Consider the following 14,508-nt stretch of genomic DNA (forward strand, 5'->3'; position numbering starts at 1 on the left):
TACTGCGCTCAAACAAAATCTTACTGAAAACTCATTTTTTGAGATATCAACCTAAAATTTGAAACACAACTTGTTCAGATTTTTGGCTTCGATTTTTCTGCCATTTTAGAGTAGCCCAGGTTTTGAAAATATATATTTTATGTAAAATATGAATAATTAATATTTTTGCATTGTACATTTCCATAAACTCAAACCTCTATAACTTTTTTTCTGTTTCACTTTCTTAATTTATTTCACTTCTACAAAAATCTGCCAAATGTCTTCTTTAAAACAAGACCAATCATATGTCTATATTCCAAAGCATTCTTGAATTACAACCATTTAAGTTCGAAATGTGCATTTTCATGTCTATTCAAAAAAGGGGGGGGGTGACAGTTAACAGGTTAAAGCCTTTTAAGTGCGCCTTATAGTGCGGAAAATATGGTACTTTTTTTACAGTGTGTTCAGGGGACCGACAGCTAGCAGATACTGAGGAGATGTTTGCTTCATGTGACGACAAAAAATTTGGCCTAAAAAAATGTGACATCGCTTTGAGCACCTTTAAGTATCAGATATTCAACAAACTCCCAGTGGTATCACACCATTTAATAGAACATGCTGTTCCATTATACTTGGCTATCATCAGGCCGTTTTCACAATCAAAGTCCACAGTATTTCTCAAACAGCTAAATAATTATGCCTGTTTTGTTTCAACCTGTCTTAATGCCAATAACTGGATAAGATAAATCCTGACCTGGTCCTGAAGTCAGTGTAAAGTTACCTCAATACAATGAACGTGAAGCATAGGCCTAGTTGTTCTTGGCACAGTGTGTAATTTAATTGCTTTGTCAGAATTTAATGTCTAAACAGGGGTGATAGAGAAAAAACTTTATATTAGTTGTAATGTCAGGCCATCTAGTAGTTATCGGGGCTCTGCGCAAGGCCCACAGCTAATGGAAAACTTATGGAGGACTTTTCTAGCACTCAGATAAGCAGTGATTTACATCCAAAGGTTACCACACAAACACGCATGTCCAGATGCTCATTTTTCATGCAACAGTGTTAAAGCTTCCAGAGAGCCATAAACCTGCATACTGAGTGTTTTTCTAAGCTGTGGGATGATGGTAGTTGTGATTATCTAGAAATAACTATAATCTTCTGTCAAAGTTAGTGGTTTTTCTGGGTGGTGATAAGTGCAGTTAATGGGATTGTTTAAGTAAAGCTATGATTTTGGACGGGAAGTTGCATGACCATGGTTTTTCGTTAATAAGATGCTGATTTTTTTTGATGACGGATATGAGAAAGGGCTGATGGTGCAGGTGTTTGAAGTCATAAACCTCTAATTTTAGGTGTGTTGCGTACAGTTACGTGAGCGATTATGCCCGAGATCATGGTCTCTAGATTGTTTTAATGGATATTTCATCCTAGTACACAAGTACATTGCAAAATATCATTAGTTACTATTCTTATAAAAAATATCAGTACTTGCATTACAAGTAGAATTTCAAATAGATATGGTAATCTAAGCCCAAATGTTGTTCATGTAACATTTTAACAAAGTATTATTGTCAGATTTGTCAACCCTGTCAATGTTGTTATCCGTCTTTTTTCATCTACATGCACAGCTCATACACCCAACTAATCAATAGTGACATTAGTTGTCAATGATTTGTATTGTCATTTTTATTGATTATGTGTGGCAGCCCTAGTTTTAGCTATTTTTGGCGAGTTTAATCGCAGACCTGGAATGGCGAAAGAATCAAGGTTTTACCGTGACTTTTTGCTGATGTTATCGGCCAGTAATGTAAAAATGGCCATTTTGGCAGATATATCAATCTATCACTAGTCAAAAGTCCATAACTGTTGTGTTTATAGGTCTACATAATCACAGAGGGTCCTTTTGCAAGGTCATGCATTCCCTGGAAGATTTCGGTTAAATAATTCTCAAGGACAGAGACACTGTAGTTTATTTTCTCTCTCAGGAGCTCCAGCTAAAAGAGAGAGCTGTGTATGTTAATCCCTGCTGAGCTGATATGAAACTGAGCCGTGTGTTTGCATAGCAGGCCAGACACAGTGACCCAGCTGAAGGTCTCACTGGGGAGGGTTACCTAAACCAGTACAGAGAGGGACTCCCTGCTGTAGAGCTGGAGTAATCCAGTATTAACACAAGATCAGTTTTTAAAAACAGTTTGTTGTGAGAATAACCCAGAATCTTCTTAACCCTTTCACTTCAAAGTGTTGAACTCGCTAAACCTCATGGCCATCGTAACCCAAAAGAATTCTTAAATGTTTACTTGAGGGTTTTATAGTAACTGATAAGTGTCATGTGATAAGAAAACTGCTTGCTCAGATACATTTTTTAACACGTGTGACCGCTATGGCTTAGTACTTTGATCATGGAAGCAGTTCCTTATAAATCTTATCTACCTAATAGACATTGCACGTCAATGAATCATTTGAAAAACATTGTAGCTAATTTATGAACAAAGCCTAATAAACCCCTGTCAGTCAAGCAGTGTTTGTTTTGGAAGTGTTGGATTATGGGCTGTTTTGTGAGTGTAGTGTTTCAAGAATCACACCTGGGATTCACATTGTTTTAGTTTTGTTAGATGATGGTGTTTTTCTAACACACCTGCCACAGTACTTGAGCTTTGACAGATGAAACATGAGTAATATTGTGTAAAGTAAACCACTCTCTCCCTCCTCACCTCTCAATGTGGATTCTACACACATTGTGAGTCTACTCATGTAACGGTTTTCTCGCCGTTGGCCTCCTTGTTTTAAGAGTTTAAGAGTAGGGTTGTGCCGATAGACGATAGTATCGTGTATCGACGATAGTCTGACATATCGCCGATGGCAGATGCCTTTGACGATATCAATATACGATAATTGGCTCGTTTTAGCATAATGTATTAAATTATTATTATTAGGCCTATTATTATTATTATAAAGCTAGTATTGTTATTAAATGAATATTAGGAACTACAATTAATTTGCCTTGCCTAAATTTACAACGACATCACCTCATAACAATTGCAACAACACACGCACTAATGAGGACTCCTCTAAGAGAATGTTTTTAAAACAGACTAAAAAACATCCCACATCAAAATTCAATCGCAAGGTGATCCATTCACAAATTATCAAGTGTGCTCGTTTTAACAGACGCAAAATTCAATTTCCTACAGATCCAAGATGAAAACGGCATCGTTGTTCGTCAGTATTTGTTTCTGTAACACATTAACAAAACGTTTAATGACACTAACACTAAAAACAATATAATTACTAAATAGTATTAATAATAATATCACTAAAATAGTATTATAGTTACCGTTATCATCGTCGTCTCTGAGGGAACGCGGCGTTAATGCAGATGCCGAAAGCAGTCCGTTTTTACTTTCACTTTCAGAGATAGAGCGCGTTTACATGCGACAACGTTCTTAACCTGATTATGTTGAATAAACTTGACAATGCATGTGGTCATGTAAACGTTTCCTTTATCAGAGTCAAGTCATAAGTATAAGTATAAACCGATCGACTTGCTCTTGTTTCTATCGGCATTAAAACACATTAACCCGCGTACTTTGTGCTTACTGAAGTGCGCATGTGAAGTGCGCAGAGAGCGCACTGGTAGGGGGGCACATATCGCAAACTCTGACTCTTTCTGACCCAAGAAATTATTAAAACGTGTTTTCATCTCGTGCAGAAATAGACCAAAATGCTGCATGTAATGGCATGAGAATAGGATAATGTGTCCGTAAATTTCCCGTTGACAAACAAAAGGATTAGGATCTCTTTTTTTTACTTCACTATACCAGGAAATAACCTGATCCTATTAATAAACACTCCACCTTTGCTAGCAAAATAGAAAAAAAGATTCTCGTATATAAAACGAAGTAGGCTAATAAAACAAGCAAATTAATGAGTAGGCTAAATAATCAAGTTAATAATCAAATAAGTTAGCCCCACCCCCTCACGATAATATCGCCGATCTTACAGGCTGACGATAGGACGATATGAAAATGGAGCATATCGCCCAACACTATTTAAGAGTCTGTATACCAGTAGCCAGGTTTCCATCCAAGGATTTTTTTGTGATAAAACTTTAGCACATGTTTACCGATGTATTTAATGTGTATAAAATTTTGCAAACGTCGAAACAATCTTTTCAAGTTTAACTTCTATATCGATACTTCAAATGTTGTGAATGAGTGAATGAATAATGCACTAGGGTTGAATTATTTTGATTACAAGTACAACTGTATGTGACCCGTGCTGAGTCTGAATGTGCACAGGCTAATTTCGGGCTACAGGCGTCAAAAATGTAATTTTTGGTCGAATTTGTGGTTTTCACAAAGATGAGTTCATTAAGCCCTCGTCTAGCGATCCCGATGCTCCAAATAGTGATTAAACACCTCGTTATTTGTGTGTTCTCTGAGAGGAGTACCTTTCCTTTGTCCATGAATATTCCTGTTTTTCTCTGCTCGCATCTTGACGCTTCCTGTCAGCACAAGTTTGGCATTGTTTTGAAGCGCAGTATTCCAGCTTTGTATATATTTATAGCGAATTCTTAGTGGCATTAGTCTGAATTAAATGTGATTTTCAATCTCATGCTGATGTAAATAAAACGGTCTTCCTCGGAGTCGCGCTGACTGACAGATCTAAAGCGGGCGCAGCACAGATGCCTTGGACAGTGCGTGATCCCGATATACATACACACTTAGGGCTTGGAACCGATGTTTTTTTAAATACTGGAACCGTGTGAAATTCCTAAGTTTTATTTCTGAAAATGGTTCTATGTGACAATGCAATTTTTCTTAAGGATGATGTCATTGCTCACTCCATTTTATTGGTAAAAGGCCAATAGACTCTATGCACGATCGCTTCCGGGTTTGTCTCAGCACGCCCAGTTACATCCGGTGCTGTGTCAGTCTATGGTCAGAAGCCGGTTTTGCGTTAGGTGGAGATAGTGTCAAATTACACTTGCTGTTTATAAAAACGTCCTGCGGTTAACGCGGATGATGTTAACAACACTGTGAGGCAGTTAGCTGTCACACAAGAGTAAAAGAGAAGTTATTTAAATTATATATTTCGAGCTACATCAACAACTTTGAGGGTTAGTATTCTCTCATATTGTACGAAATTCGACTAGCGAATCATCGTTTCTAAAATCGTTGTCTCCGTTTCTGAGAAAACGGATTTTATTAAAGTTTTGCCGCTATACACTTGGCCTGCAGAACGCGCTTCCGGAAGTAAAGACGCTGACTGAGATTCTTTCGGCCACACAGGGTTCGTGCATCAACAGGGTTCGTGCATAGAGCCTATTGGATGAAAACTGACTGGTAAATTTGGTAAACCTTATTTTTTTGTAATGCATACTCACTTTTAGTTGATGATAAAACTGGATGGAAACTTGGCTAGTGTGAAACTCACAATTTAGGAGGCAATGCTCCCAGTTAAGGTACTGTATTTCAAGCCATGAGTCATTTTCCAAAGTCTGAGAGTCCTGAGATAGTGATTCATTGTCTGTCCGTCTGGACAGTATCAGCCAGACTTGCTGTCATTGCGCACTGTGTTTTGTCCCTTGGAGAGGAATATCACGCAGTGACGTCTCTATGGTGTCAAAAGTATTTACAGTCAACAGAAACTTCACATGCCCTCAAACTGTAAATGTTTGAAGCCATGACCCAAGAGCTGTTATGATTATTGTGATTTAAGACCACATTGACTTAATTAGCCTGGACTCTTGGTTCTCAGACTAAGGATTTTGGAAAGACATGACGCAGAATAATTATACAGGGATTCCATGAAGTGTTAGTTTACCCAAAAATGAACATTCAGTCATTTTACTCGCCCTCATATTGTTCCAAACCTCAACAGACGTCTTTCTACTGCAGAACACAAAAGATGTTCAAAAGTTTGAGGTCTGAAAGTTTTAGTTTTTTTTCTTTAAGTGTAATATTTTTATTTAGCAAGAACATGTTAAATTGACAGTGACAGTAAATACAGAGTTAAAAAATTAAAAAATATCTTTTTAATCATGGTTTACACACAAATATTAACTTATGTCCTGGGAATTCAACAAGATTACCAGATGATTGGTGTGAAAGAGTAACCCACACAAGGGTGTAATCCAATGTTCACAACCTGTGTGATGACTTTATTTGATTCATGCTTTTTTTGTCCCTTATTTTAATCAGGTTTAACTTGTAAAAAGGTTCATTTAAATCTTCTCTAAATGCTTGTAATGGCTTGAGCCAAACTTCTGTCCTTGAGATCTCTTGCAAAGAAATTGTGATCTGAACAAGAATAACGTTTTCTCTGGGCAGTGTGCAAAAAAGGCCCAACATGTACCGCTCTGCTTCCCTCAAATATACGTACAACCTCAGCTGTGAGACAGAACAATGTTTTCCACAGGTTTCTTCTTTCCCCATGTTCAGTATATTTATTGCTATCTCTCCCCCATCTTTTTCTTTCTTTTTCCTGAATTAGATTTTCACATTATCTTCTTGCTTTTAGTCACAGATGAAGACACCGTCAAGAGATACTATGCCAAGTTTGAGGAGAAGTTCTTCCAAACATGTGAGAAGGAGCTGGCCAAAATCAACACTTTCTATTCAGGTAACCAGGTGTAAACAGGACTTGTTTGATGTAAACTCGCAGTTTGTGTCTGCTCCCTGTTGTTTCCATTTTTTGTCATTATTATTTACAGTGACAGATTACCCATAACACAGAGATTTAAATTTTCGAAAACAGACAGTAAAGCTCCTGATTCAAAGCCAGGACTGCCATTAAAGCAGGTTATTTAACCTTGTTATTTTATTATATCCCATTAAATAACCACCTGCTTTCTCTTTCTCTCACTCACATGGTTCGCTTACTCTCATGTATGCTCTTGTCCAGTTGTATATTGGGTTACACTTTGTTTTAAAATGAAGTTGTTCATGTTACATTGAAATTACACATAATTGCTGAGTAATATTGATTAAATACATGTATTTATCATAGGGTTAAGCTTAGGTTTTGGTCTAGGGTTGGTTACTTGTTATTTTGCATAATTTACTTTTTTACTAATTATAATGGCGACTACATGTAGCCTAGCACTTGTAATTACATCACCTTAAAATAAACCAGTATTGTAGCCAAACTGTGGCTCGGATATCATTTCACTTGAAACTTAAAATAGATTTTGCTATTTTTTTGTTCTGCAACACATTTCTGAGTGAAATATGATCTTCAGCGAGGATAAAATGTGAATAGTGTGGCTGGGCGATATGGCCAAAAATATTATTTTGATATTTATGATTCCCCCCATTATATAATATCAATATGTATTACTATATTAATTTACCATTAACTGGAAAGGAAATGCTTTCCACATTTTTATTAGACCTCAAGAATAAATGTAAACTCCCACAGAGTAGCTACCTTTTAATTTCTGAGTTTTGTGACTTAATAAAAAAAGTTTATAGAAACTTTTAACTATTTAATCAAGCATTTAGAATCTACTCATATGAAAATATTATAATTAATTTACAACAAAACATTGCACTTTTTGCATATTGCATATTTTGTCAAATAAGATGCTGCTCAACAGCACATAATGCTTTTAAAACATTGATGAAAGAATATCTTGGTTGTGTAATATTCTTTAGAAATAAAATTTTTATAATTACTACTTTACATTTTAGTATATACAGTAGTGATATACTACTGTCATCATTTCTCAAAGTTAAACCAACATGCACTGTCTGTTGTCGTCTTCATTTATGGTGTGTGATAGGCTGTTAGGTTTATCCAATATTGAGTAAAAATGTCCAGAGCTTATCATCGTTATCAAGGTAAATTTAATCACAATTCGATGTAGTTTAGTGAATAGTTATTTGATTTTATTCTTAAGGATTTGATTGGATCTTGAAAAGTGGGATTTACTTATCAGAATGAGATGGTAGAAGGATAGGGAGGGAGGAATTGCTGACCTCAACCTAAAATAAACTGTATAGGCCAGGAAAGTTGATTGGTTACTGTTCATTTGCAATTTTGTTTTGACTTATATTTCTATTGTTGACCGTAGTTACATCCATCTTCATTACATGCATCATGCTTACCTTCTTTTATGACACAGAGAAGCTTGCCGAAGCACAGCGGCGTTTCGCCACGCTACAGAATGAGCTGCAGTCGTCTCTGGACGCTCAGCGGGAGAGCCGTCGAGCCACAGGCCTGCACCGCCGCCGCGCTGTCTTCCACCTGTCGCAGCAGGAGCGCTGCAAACATCGCAATATCAAAGACCTGCAGCTGGCCTTCAGCGAGTTCTACCTCAGCCTTATCCTGCTGCAGAACTACCAGGTCTGAAAGCACACAAACTGATGTTCGGAAAATTTCATGTAATGAATTTAGTCATGACATTTGATATAAAGGACTAGACGGAACCTTCTGCTCATTTATCAGGGATGTGATTTTTCCGGATTAATCCGGAATTCCGGATTTTCCGACCTGAAAATGTGACCTACGTGAATCATGCAGATCTGTCAAAAAAAAAAAGAGAGGGGGGGACGGGTGTCGGCAGCCGGAGTGAAAAGGAGACAATATGAGGACATAACCCATAACTGGCTGACGTGCGTACAGGAAGTTTCTTTCAAAGTATCAACAAGGACGTATTTGCGTTCAGCCAGAGAATGTCTAATTGGTTCAGCTTGTTCACCTGCTCAATTTCTGTCTCTAGTCGCTCTCGCGCTGGTATCGTTGTCAGTTGACAACATCACAGTTAGGTCACCAGGGCTGGGCGAAATATCGATATATTTCTAATTTGTGCTATGATCCTTGCTCCAAGCACGCTGCTGACTGCTTTTGTATGAATATGTATATGGTGCATTCTATCAGTTGCAGTCCTGACACCTCCGTCTCAACAGCATTAGTGTACAACGCGACAAATACTCACAATATTAACGCAGAGGAACGGCTATCTGTTCAGCGAGTTCACAAAAGTTAATTTGCATGTGCTTTAAAGCCTTGTCGGTTAAACATGTCATTCACTGCTGATGCGCTGTTCTGAGCGCGAACACCCGACGTGCACATGCACTAAAAGCTTTTCTAACAGCGCCTGGTTGCTGGACTAAGTTATCTTTCGAGTATTATTTCGCTAATACTCTCAAATACACACAAGGTTTACATAAGAACATTTGGTTATGTCTAAACTGAAAGCAAACCGAGAAAATTGAGAGAAATCTGCTTGTCAAATGCTCCGTGTATATTAGACGTGTCGCGTACAGGTCTTAAAGTGACAGTAGCCATAATAATACAAATTCAGCCGCTTGTTCTTAAAGGGATAGTTGACCCCAAAATAAAAAATTCTGTCATTATTTATTCACTGTAATGTTGTTCCAAACCTGTATTAATTTATTTCTTGTGCTGAACAAAAAAGAAGATATTTTTTGAAGAATGTGGGTAACCAGACAGTTGCTGGTCCCCATTGACTTCCATAGGGAAAAATTTACTATGGAAATCACTGGGGTACATCAACTGTTTGGTTACCGACATTCTTCCAAATAACAGGGCTCCAGACTAACTTTTTTTACTAGGAGCGCTGTTGCCCCTGACTGAAAATTTTAGGAGCGCAAGCAGAAAATTTAGGGGCTCACCTTAAATAAGCTCGCAATGCAATTATTCAAATTTACCCCAACATAACTGTAATACTGACAAATTCTTTAATAATAAATAGACTTAACATTATGATATGCTGTTTTATTTTAAGTTCACAGGGCTCCAGACTCAAATTTGAAGGCAGCACCACCTCAAATCAGAACTCGAGTTATACAAAAAAAAAAAAAAAAAAAAAAAAACTGGTAGCACTGGACTGACAATAAATCACTTAGATTAATTTAGTTATTATCACTTATAATGTCTTAATATTAATTAAAAACAAAAGGAGAGAAAACATGTATGTATATAAGGACTTGGAGTAAAAATAGCCAATAAACATCTTACTGTTTACAATGTTTTTTGTTTTGTTTTTAAAAAAAAAATAATACTAATAATAATTTTAATGTTTAAATAAGAGTTTTCCAACATCTTAAAAATTTTTGTTTTAGGACAATCTTTGAAGAATGAACAAAAAATGTGTTGATCATCACAAAAAAAATACAAAAAATAAAACATATTTTTATTATATTATTTTTATTATATTTTTATATATGATATTATCGTTTTGAAGAGCAGGACAAAGATGTGAAGGCTACGTTGTAAGCGTTTGACATCATATTTATGGTTAGAGTTAACTTACTACGTTAGCCTAAATTCATGGAGAATGTTGCTGTTTTGTGAACTAAAAGCCTTCTGTAAGTCTTTCTCCTGGTTTCCACGTCAGCGCTGTTTGATCTGATATCTGTGGTTTATAACAGAACTCTGCGCCAAATCGGAATGTTTCTCACTGGATCTTGTAGCGATGATGTTATTAATTCTGAGGTGAATTCAATGGATTTATTCACTGGATCTGCTAGTAACAGTGTCGCGTGATCGAGATCGCCCGCGACTGGCAAGTTCGGGGCTTTATTACTGTCGGTGGTTCGGGGGGCTCCACTATGCGCTGCTCTGTCTATTATCTCCAGCCTAATAAAAACGCTAACGGTCCGTCCGTGAGTTGCGTATTTTAGTTCCACTTTCATTTTGTTTGTATTCGCTGCTAGGTAACGTGTCGATAGATCGCTTATTGCTCAGACGCACATTGCAGGTTGTGATATTTGTGTCCGTCACAGACGTTTATTCGCGCTATTCTTGTCACGGATTCGTCCCTCCCACGCTTACCATGCGTTTAACGTGTGGCAAATTTACCGGTCGCACATGTGCGACTGGATGTAAAATTCAGTCGCACACTCTCAAATTTTGGTCGCAAAATGCGACTATTTGGTCGCAGTCTGGAGCCCTGAATAACTTAAATAACTTAAACAGAAGAAAGAAACTTTTTCAGGTTTAAAACAACTTGAGAGAGTAAATGATGAAAATTGTGTTTTGTTGTTTAATTAACATTAAATAGATAGTTCTCCCAAAAAATTTAGAGGAAATCACTCACTGCTCTTGACTGAGAACTGTAATAGTAGCTTTAATAAGAATCAATGTATATTTTATACAGTGAAGACTATATTTGACTTTGATTGAACATTTGCTCTCACTTTGCGGAAAAGATATTGGGATATATATTGATTGGAGGGGGGGGGGGGGGCGCTCGGTACATTTTCCTGCTTTTTTGTCCTTAGCCAATCACATGCTTGATTTACGCAAATGATAACTATTCACACAGTTAAGTAATTCCCATATTATTAATATCCAGTTAGCATCATGTTGTTTTTTGTTCTTTTTTTTCTTCTGATTTTTATACATTTTTTAGCTGTTCTTTGGCTTCTAAATCAGTCTCATTTAAAGTAAAATGGTTTCTCCCTGTCAGAATCTAAACTTCACAGGTTTTCGGAAGATTTTAAAGAAACATGACAAGATCTTTGAGACGATGCGAGGTGCTGATTGGCGTGAGCTTCATGTTGAAGTGGCTCCTTTTTACACCTGTAAGAAGATCACTCAACTCATCTCTGAAACCGAGGTATCGTGCACTTCCACTTTAACATAAAGCGTTTAAAAAATAAAATACCTCACCTCTCTCTGCTTTAATGAGGAATTGAATTTGACAGCCTCATTAAATTAGCACAGTGGCTAGTTATTCTAACAGCATGTTCTCAAATCCCCAGGCTCTTGTTACCGCAGAGCTGGAAGGAGGAGACCGACAGAAAGCTATGAAGAGGCTCCGAGTGCCCCCGCTGGGAGCAGCGCAGGTAGAACACTCTGTGACCTTCACTAGAACACCTTTTCATTAGTACTGTTAAAAGGACATAAACCTCTACCCATCCTGTGCCCTTCATCTTAGCCTGCACCAGCATGGACCACTTTTAGAGTAGGACTCTACTGTGGCGTCTTCGTCGCTTTAACAGTCACAGTCATCATCACAGGTATATAACCTCTAATGATAGTTACTTAATCAAGTCAAATTTCACAAGGCTAATTCTTTTCTTTACCGCATCAAAGATGTATAACAGAAATATAACCCTGAGCTCTGAATCTTTCAGTACTTTTGCTATTATAACAATTATCTTTTGCACATCTGTAGTTGTTGGAAAACTGCTTGGTGACGAGGAGGGCAATGTGTGGCCCCTGGTAAGAATTTATCGGGGTGGTTTCCTGCTCATCGAATTCCTCTTCTTGTTGGGCATCAACACATATGGCTGGAGACAGGCTGGCGTGAACCACGTCTTAATATTCGAGCTCAACCCCCGCAACAACCTGTCCCACCAACATCTCTTTGAGGTAATCTGTGAATACTATTTTTATGTTTTGTGAAATAAAGACAAGGGGAGACTTGTGACCTTTTAGAATTACAATATTTATTAGGATGTTATTTATTTATAGTGTATTAAGTTTTCTAAAGTAATGAATTTGTACTGCACTGGAAAGAGAAGGCACAAAAGGCAATGTTGCCTTATTTTATTTACTTTAGCGGTTAAACCATCATAGAGCAGAAGTTATGAGAATAAATACTAACATATGCGAGTCCTCTACCCCAGGCCCAGCATGTATTAATTATTTTCAATAAATTATGGGCAATTCCTGGGTGGTTTAAAACAAATAGCCCAAACACTACTCTTTTTTTCATTTCAGATAGTTTCCTGAGGTTTTGATATAACTATATATATATATATATATATATATATATATATATATATATATATATATATATCTTCCTAGTTTTTTTGTTTTGTTTTGTTTTTTAATAGTTTTTTTCTTCTTCATGAACCTATATTGCTCCCACATTTTGGGTGCATTCAAGTGGATATAGAAAGGTGGAATGTTCTTTCTATTTCTTTGCTAGGTCGGATCTCTCTTCTTTAGATGAACATTCTACCCAGATTACCCCCATTCGAATGATTCTGATAAACTTTACACACAAAACCATCAGGAAATTTAATGGTTGGTTTAGTTAATTTAGGTGATCAGATTCGTGTTGTTTGATAAAAGCTGATAAAGCAATTTTTTTTTTAATAAATGTACTTTTTCTCAATAGATTTAATAGATTTCAGGGATGTGATTTTTCCGGATTAATCAGGAATTCCGGATTTTCCGACCTGAAAATGTGACCTACGTGAATCATGCAGATCTGTTAAAAAAAAATAAAAAAAAAGGGGGACGGGTGTCGGCAGCCGGAGAGAATATGAAGACATAACCTATAACTGACTGTCGTGCGTACAGAAAGTTCCTTTCAAAGTATCAACAAGGACGTATTTGCGTTCAGCCAGACATTCTCTGCCTGCTCCCTGGACTAAGTTATCTTTCGAGTATTATTTCGCTAATACTCTCAAATACACACAAGGTTTACATAAGAACATTTGGTTATGTCTAAACTCAAAGCAAACCGAGAAAATTGCGAGAAATCTGCTTGTCAAATGCTCCTTGTATATTAGACGTGTCGCGTACAGGTCTTAAAATGACAGTAGCCCTAATAATAAAAATGCAGCCGCTTGTTCTTAAAGGGATAGTTGACCCCAAAATAAAAATTCTATCATTATTTATTCACTGTAATGTTGTTCCAAACCTGTATTAATTTATTTCTTGTGCTGAACAAAAAAGAAGATATTTTGAAGAATGTGGGTAACCAGACAGTTGCTGGTCCTCATTGCCTTCCATAGGGAAAAATATACTGTGGAAATCACATCAACTGTTTGGTTACCCACATTCTTCCAAATAACTTAAACGGAAGAAAGAAACTTATTCAGGTTTAAAACAACTTGAGAGAGAGTAAATGATGACAATTTAAATTTTTGGGAGAACTAACGTTATCTATTTAATGTTAATTAAACAACAAAACAGAGGAAATCACTCACTGCTCTTGACTGAGAATTTTAATAGTAGCTTTAATAAGAATCAATGTATAATTTATACAGTGAAGACTATATAGGGGGGAGGGGGGGGTTGGATCCTTAGCCAATCACATGCCTCTCTATCACAATTTGTAGTATCAAGGCATGGCAGTCTATAGACGCTTGGAGGGTAGACCTCAGCTCACCTCAGTGTTTACTCCTGTTTGTGGTATCTGACTTCCTCCTGGGGACTATAGATTCAGGCTTTAGATTGGGGGCACATTAAGGCCTTACCACATGGCAGGAATTATTTGATGGGCACATTTTAATGTCATTTGACCAACTAGTCGACAAAAACAACATACCACGGAAGGATTTCTTCTGCTATTTACAATAAATAGACTATATTGGCTGTGGAGAGGCAGCCTTTTTTACACCTGGATAATCTATAAGTTCCTTCTGCAAGATTCTGAAGGATTGTGGTTCTTCAGATGTGCAATCTAAAGGAGACATGAGAAAGAACACAATGTGTAAATCAATGTCTTTAAGGGTGCATAGACCCTGAGTATATCTAGCAAAGTAAAAGCAATACAACAAACTTGAATTAGTTTGCAACAATAGTGGCTGCTGCTGGAGA

At 37.0% G+C, this 14,508-nt stretch overlaps 1 protein-coding gene across 1 annotated transcript in view; it reads left to right on the forward strand.

Moving 5' to 3' along the window:
• xpr1b (xenotropic and polytropic retrovirus receptor 1b) overlaps positions 1-14,508 on the forward strand; it is a 43,957-nt gene that overhangs the window by 20,003 nt on the left and 9,446 nt on the right. The window contains exons 3-8 of the mRNA XM_039655683.2: positions 6,499-6,600; positions 8,105-8,325; positions 11,417-11,566; positions 11,712-11,795; positions 11,888-11,969; positions 12,128-12,324. Of these exons, the coding sequence (XP_039511617.2) occupies positions 6,499-6,600; positions 8,105-8,325; positions 11,417-11,566; positions 11,712-11,795; positions 11,888-11,969; positions 12,128-12,324 (836 nt within the window). The remainder of the gene's footprint in view (positions 1-6,498; positions 6,601-8,104; positions 8,326-11,416; positions 11,567-11,711; positions 11,796-11,887; positions 11,970-12,127; positions 12,325-14,508) is intronic.

The sequence above is a fragment of the Pimephales promelas genome, chromosome 5 (assembly GCF_988280905.1).
Source record: "Pimephales promelas chromosome 5, fPimPro1.hap1.1, whole genome shotgun sequence".
Classification (NCBI taxonomy): domain Eukaryota; kingdom Metazoa; phylum Chordata; class Actinopteri; order Cypriniformes; family Leuciscidae; genus Pimephales; species Pimephales promelas.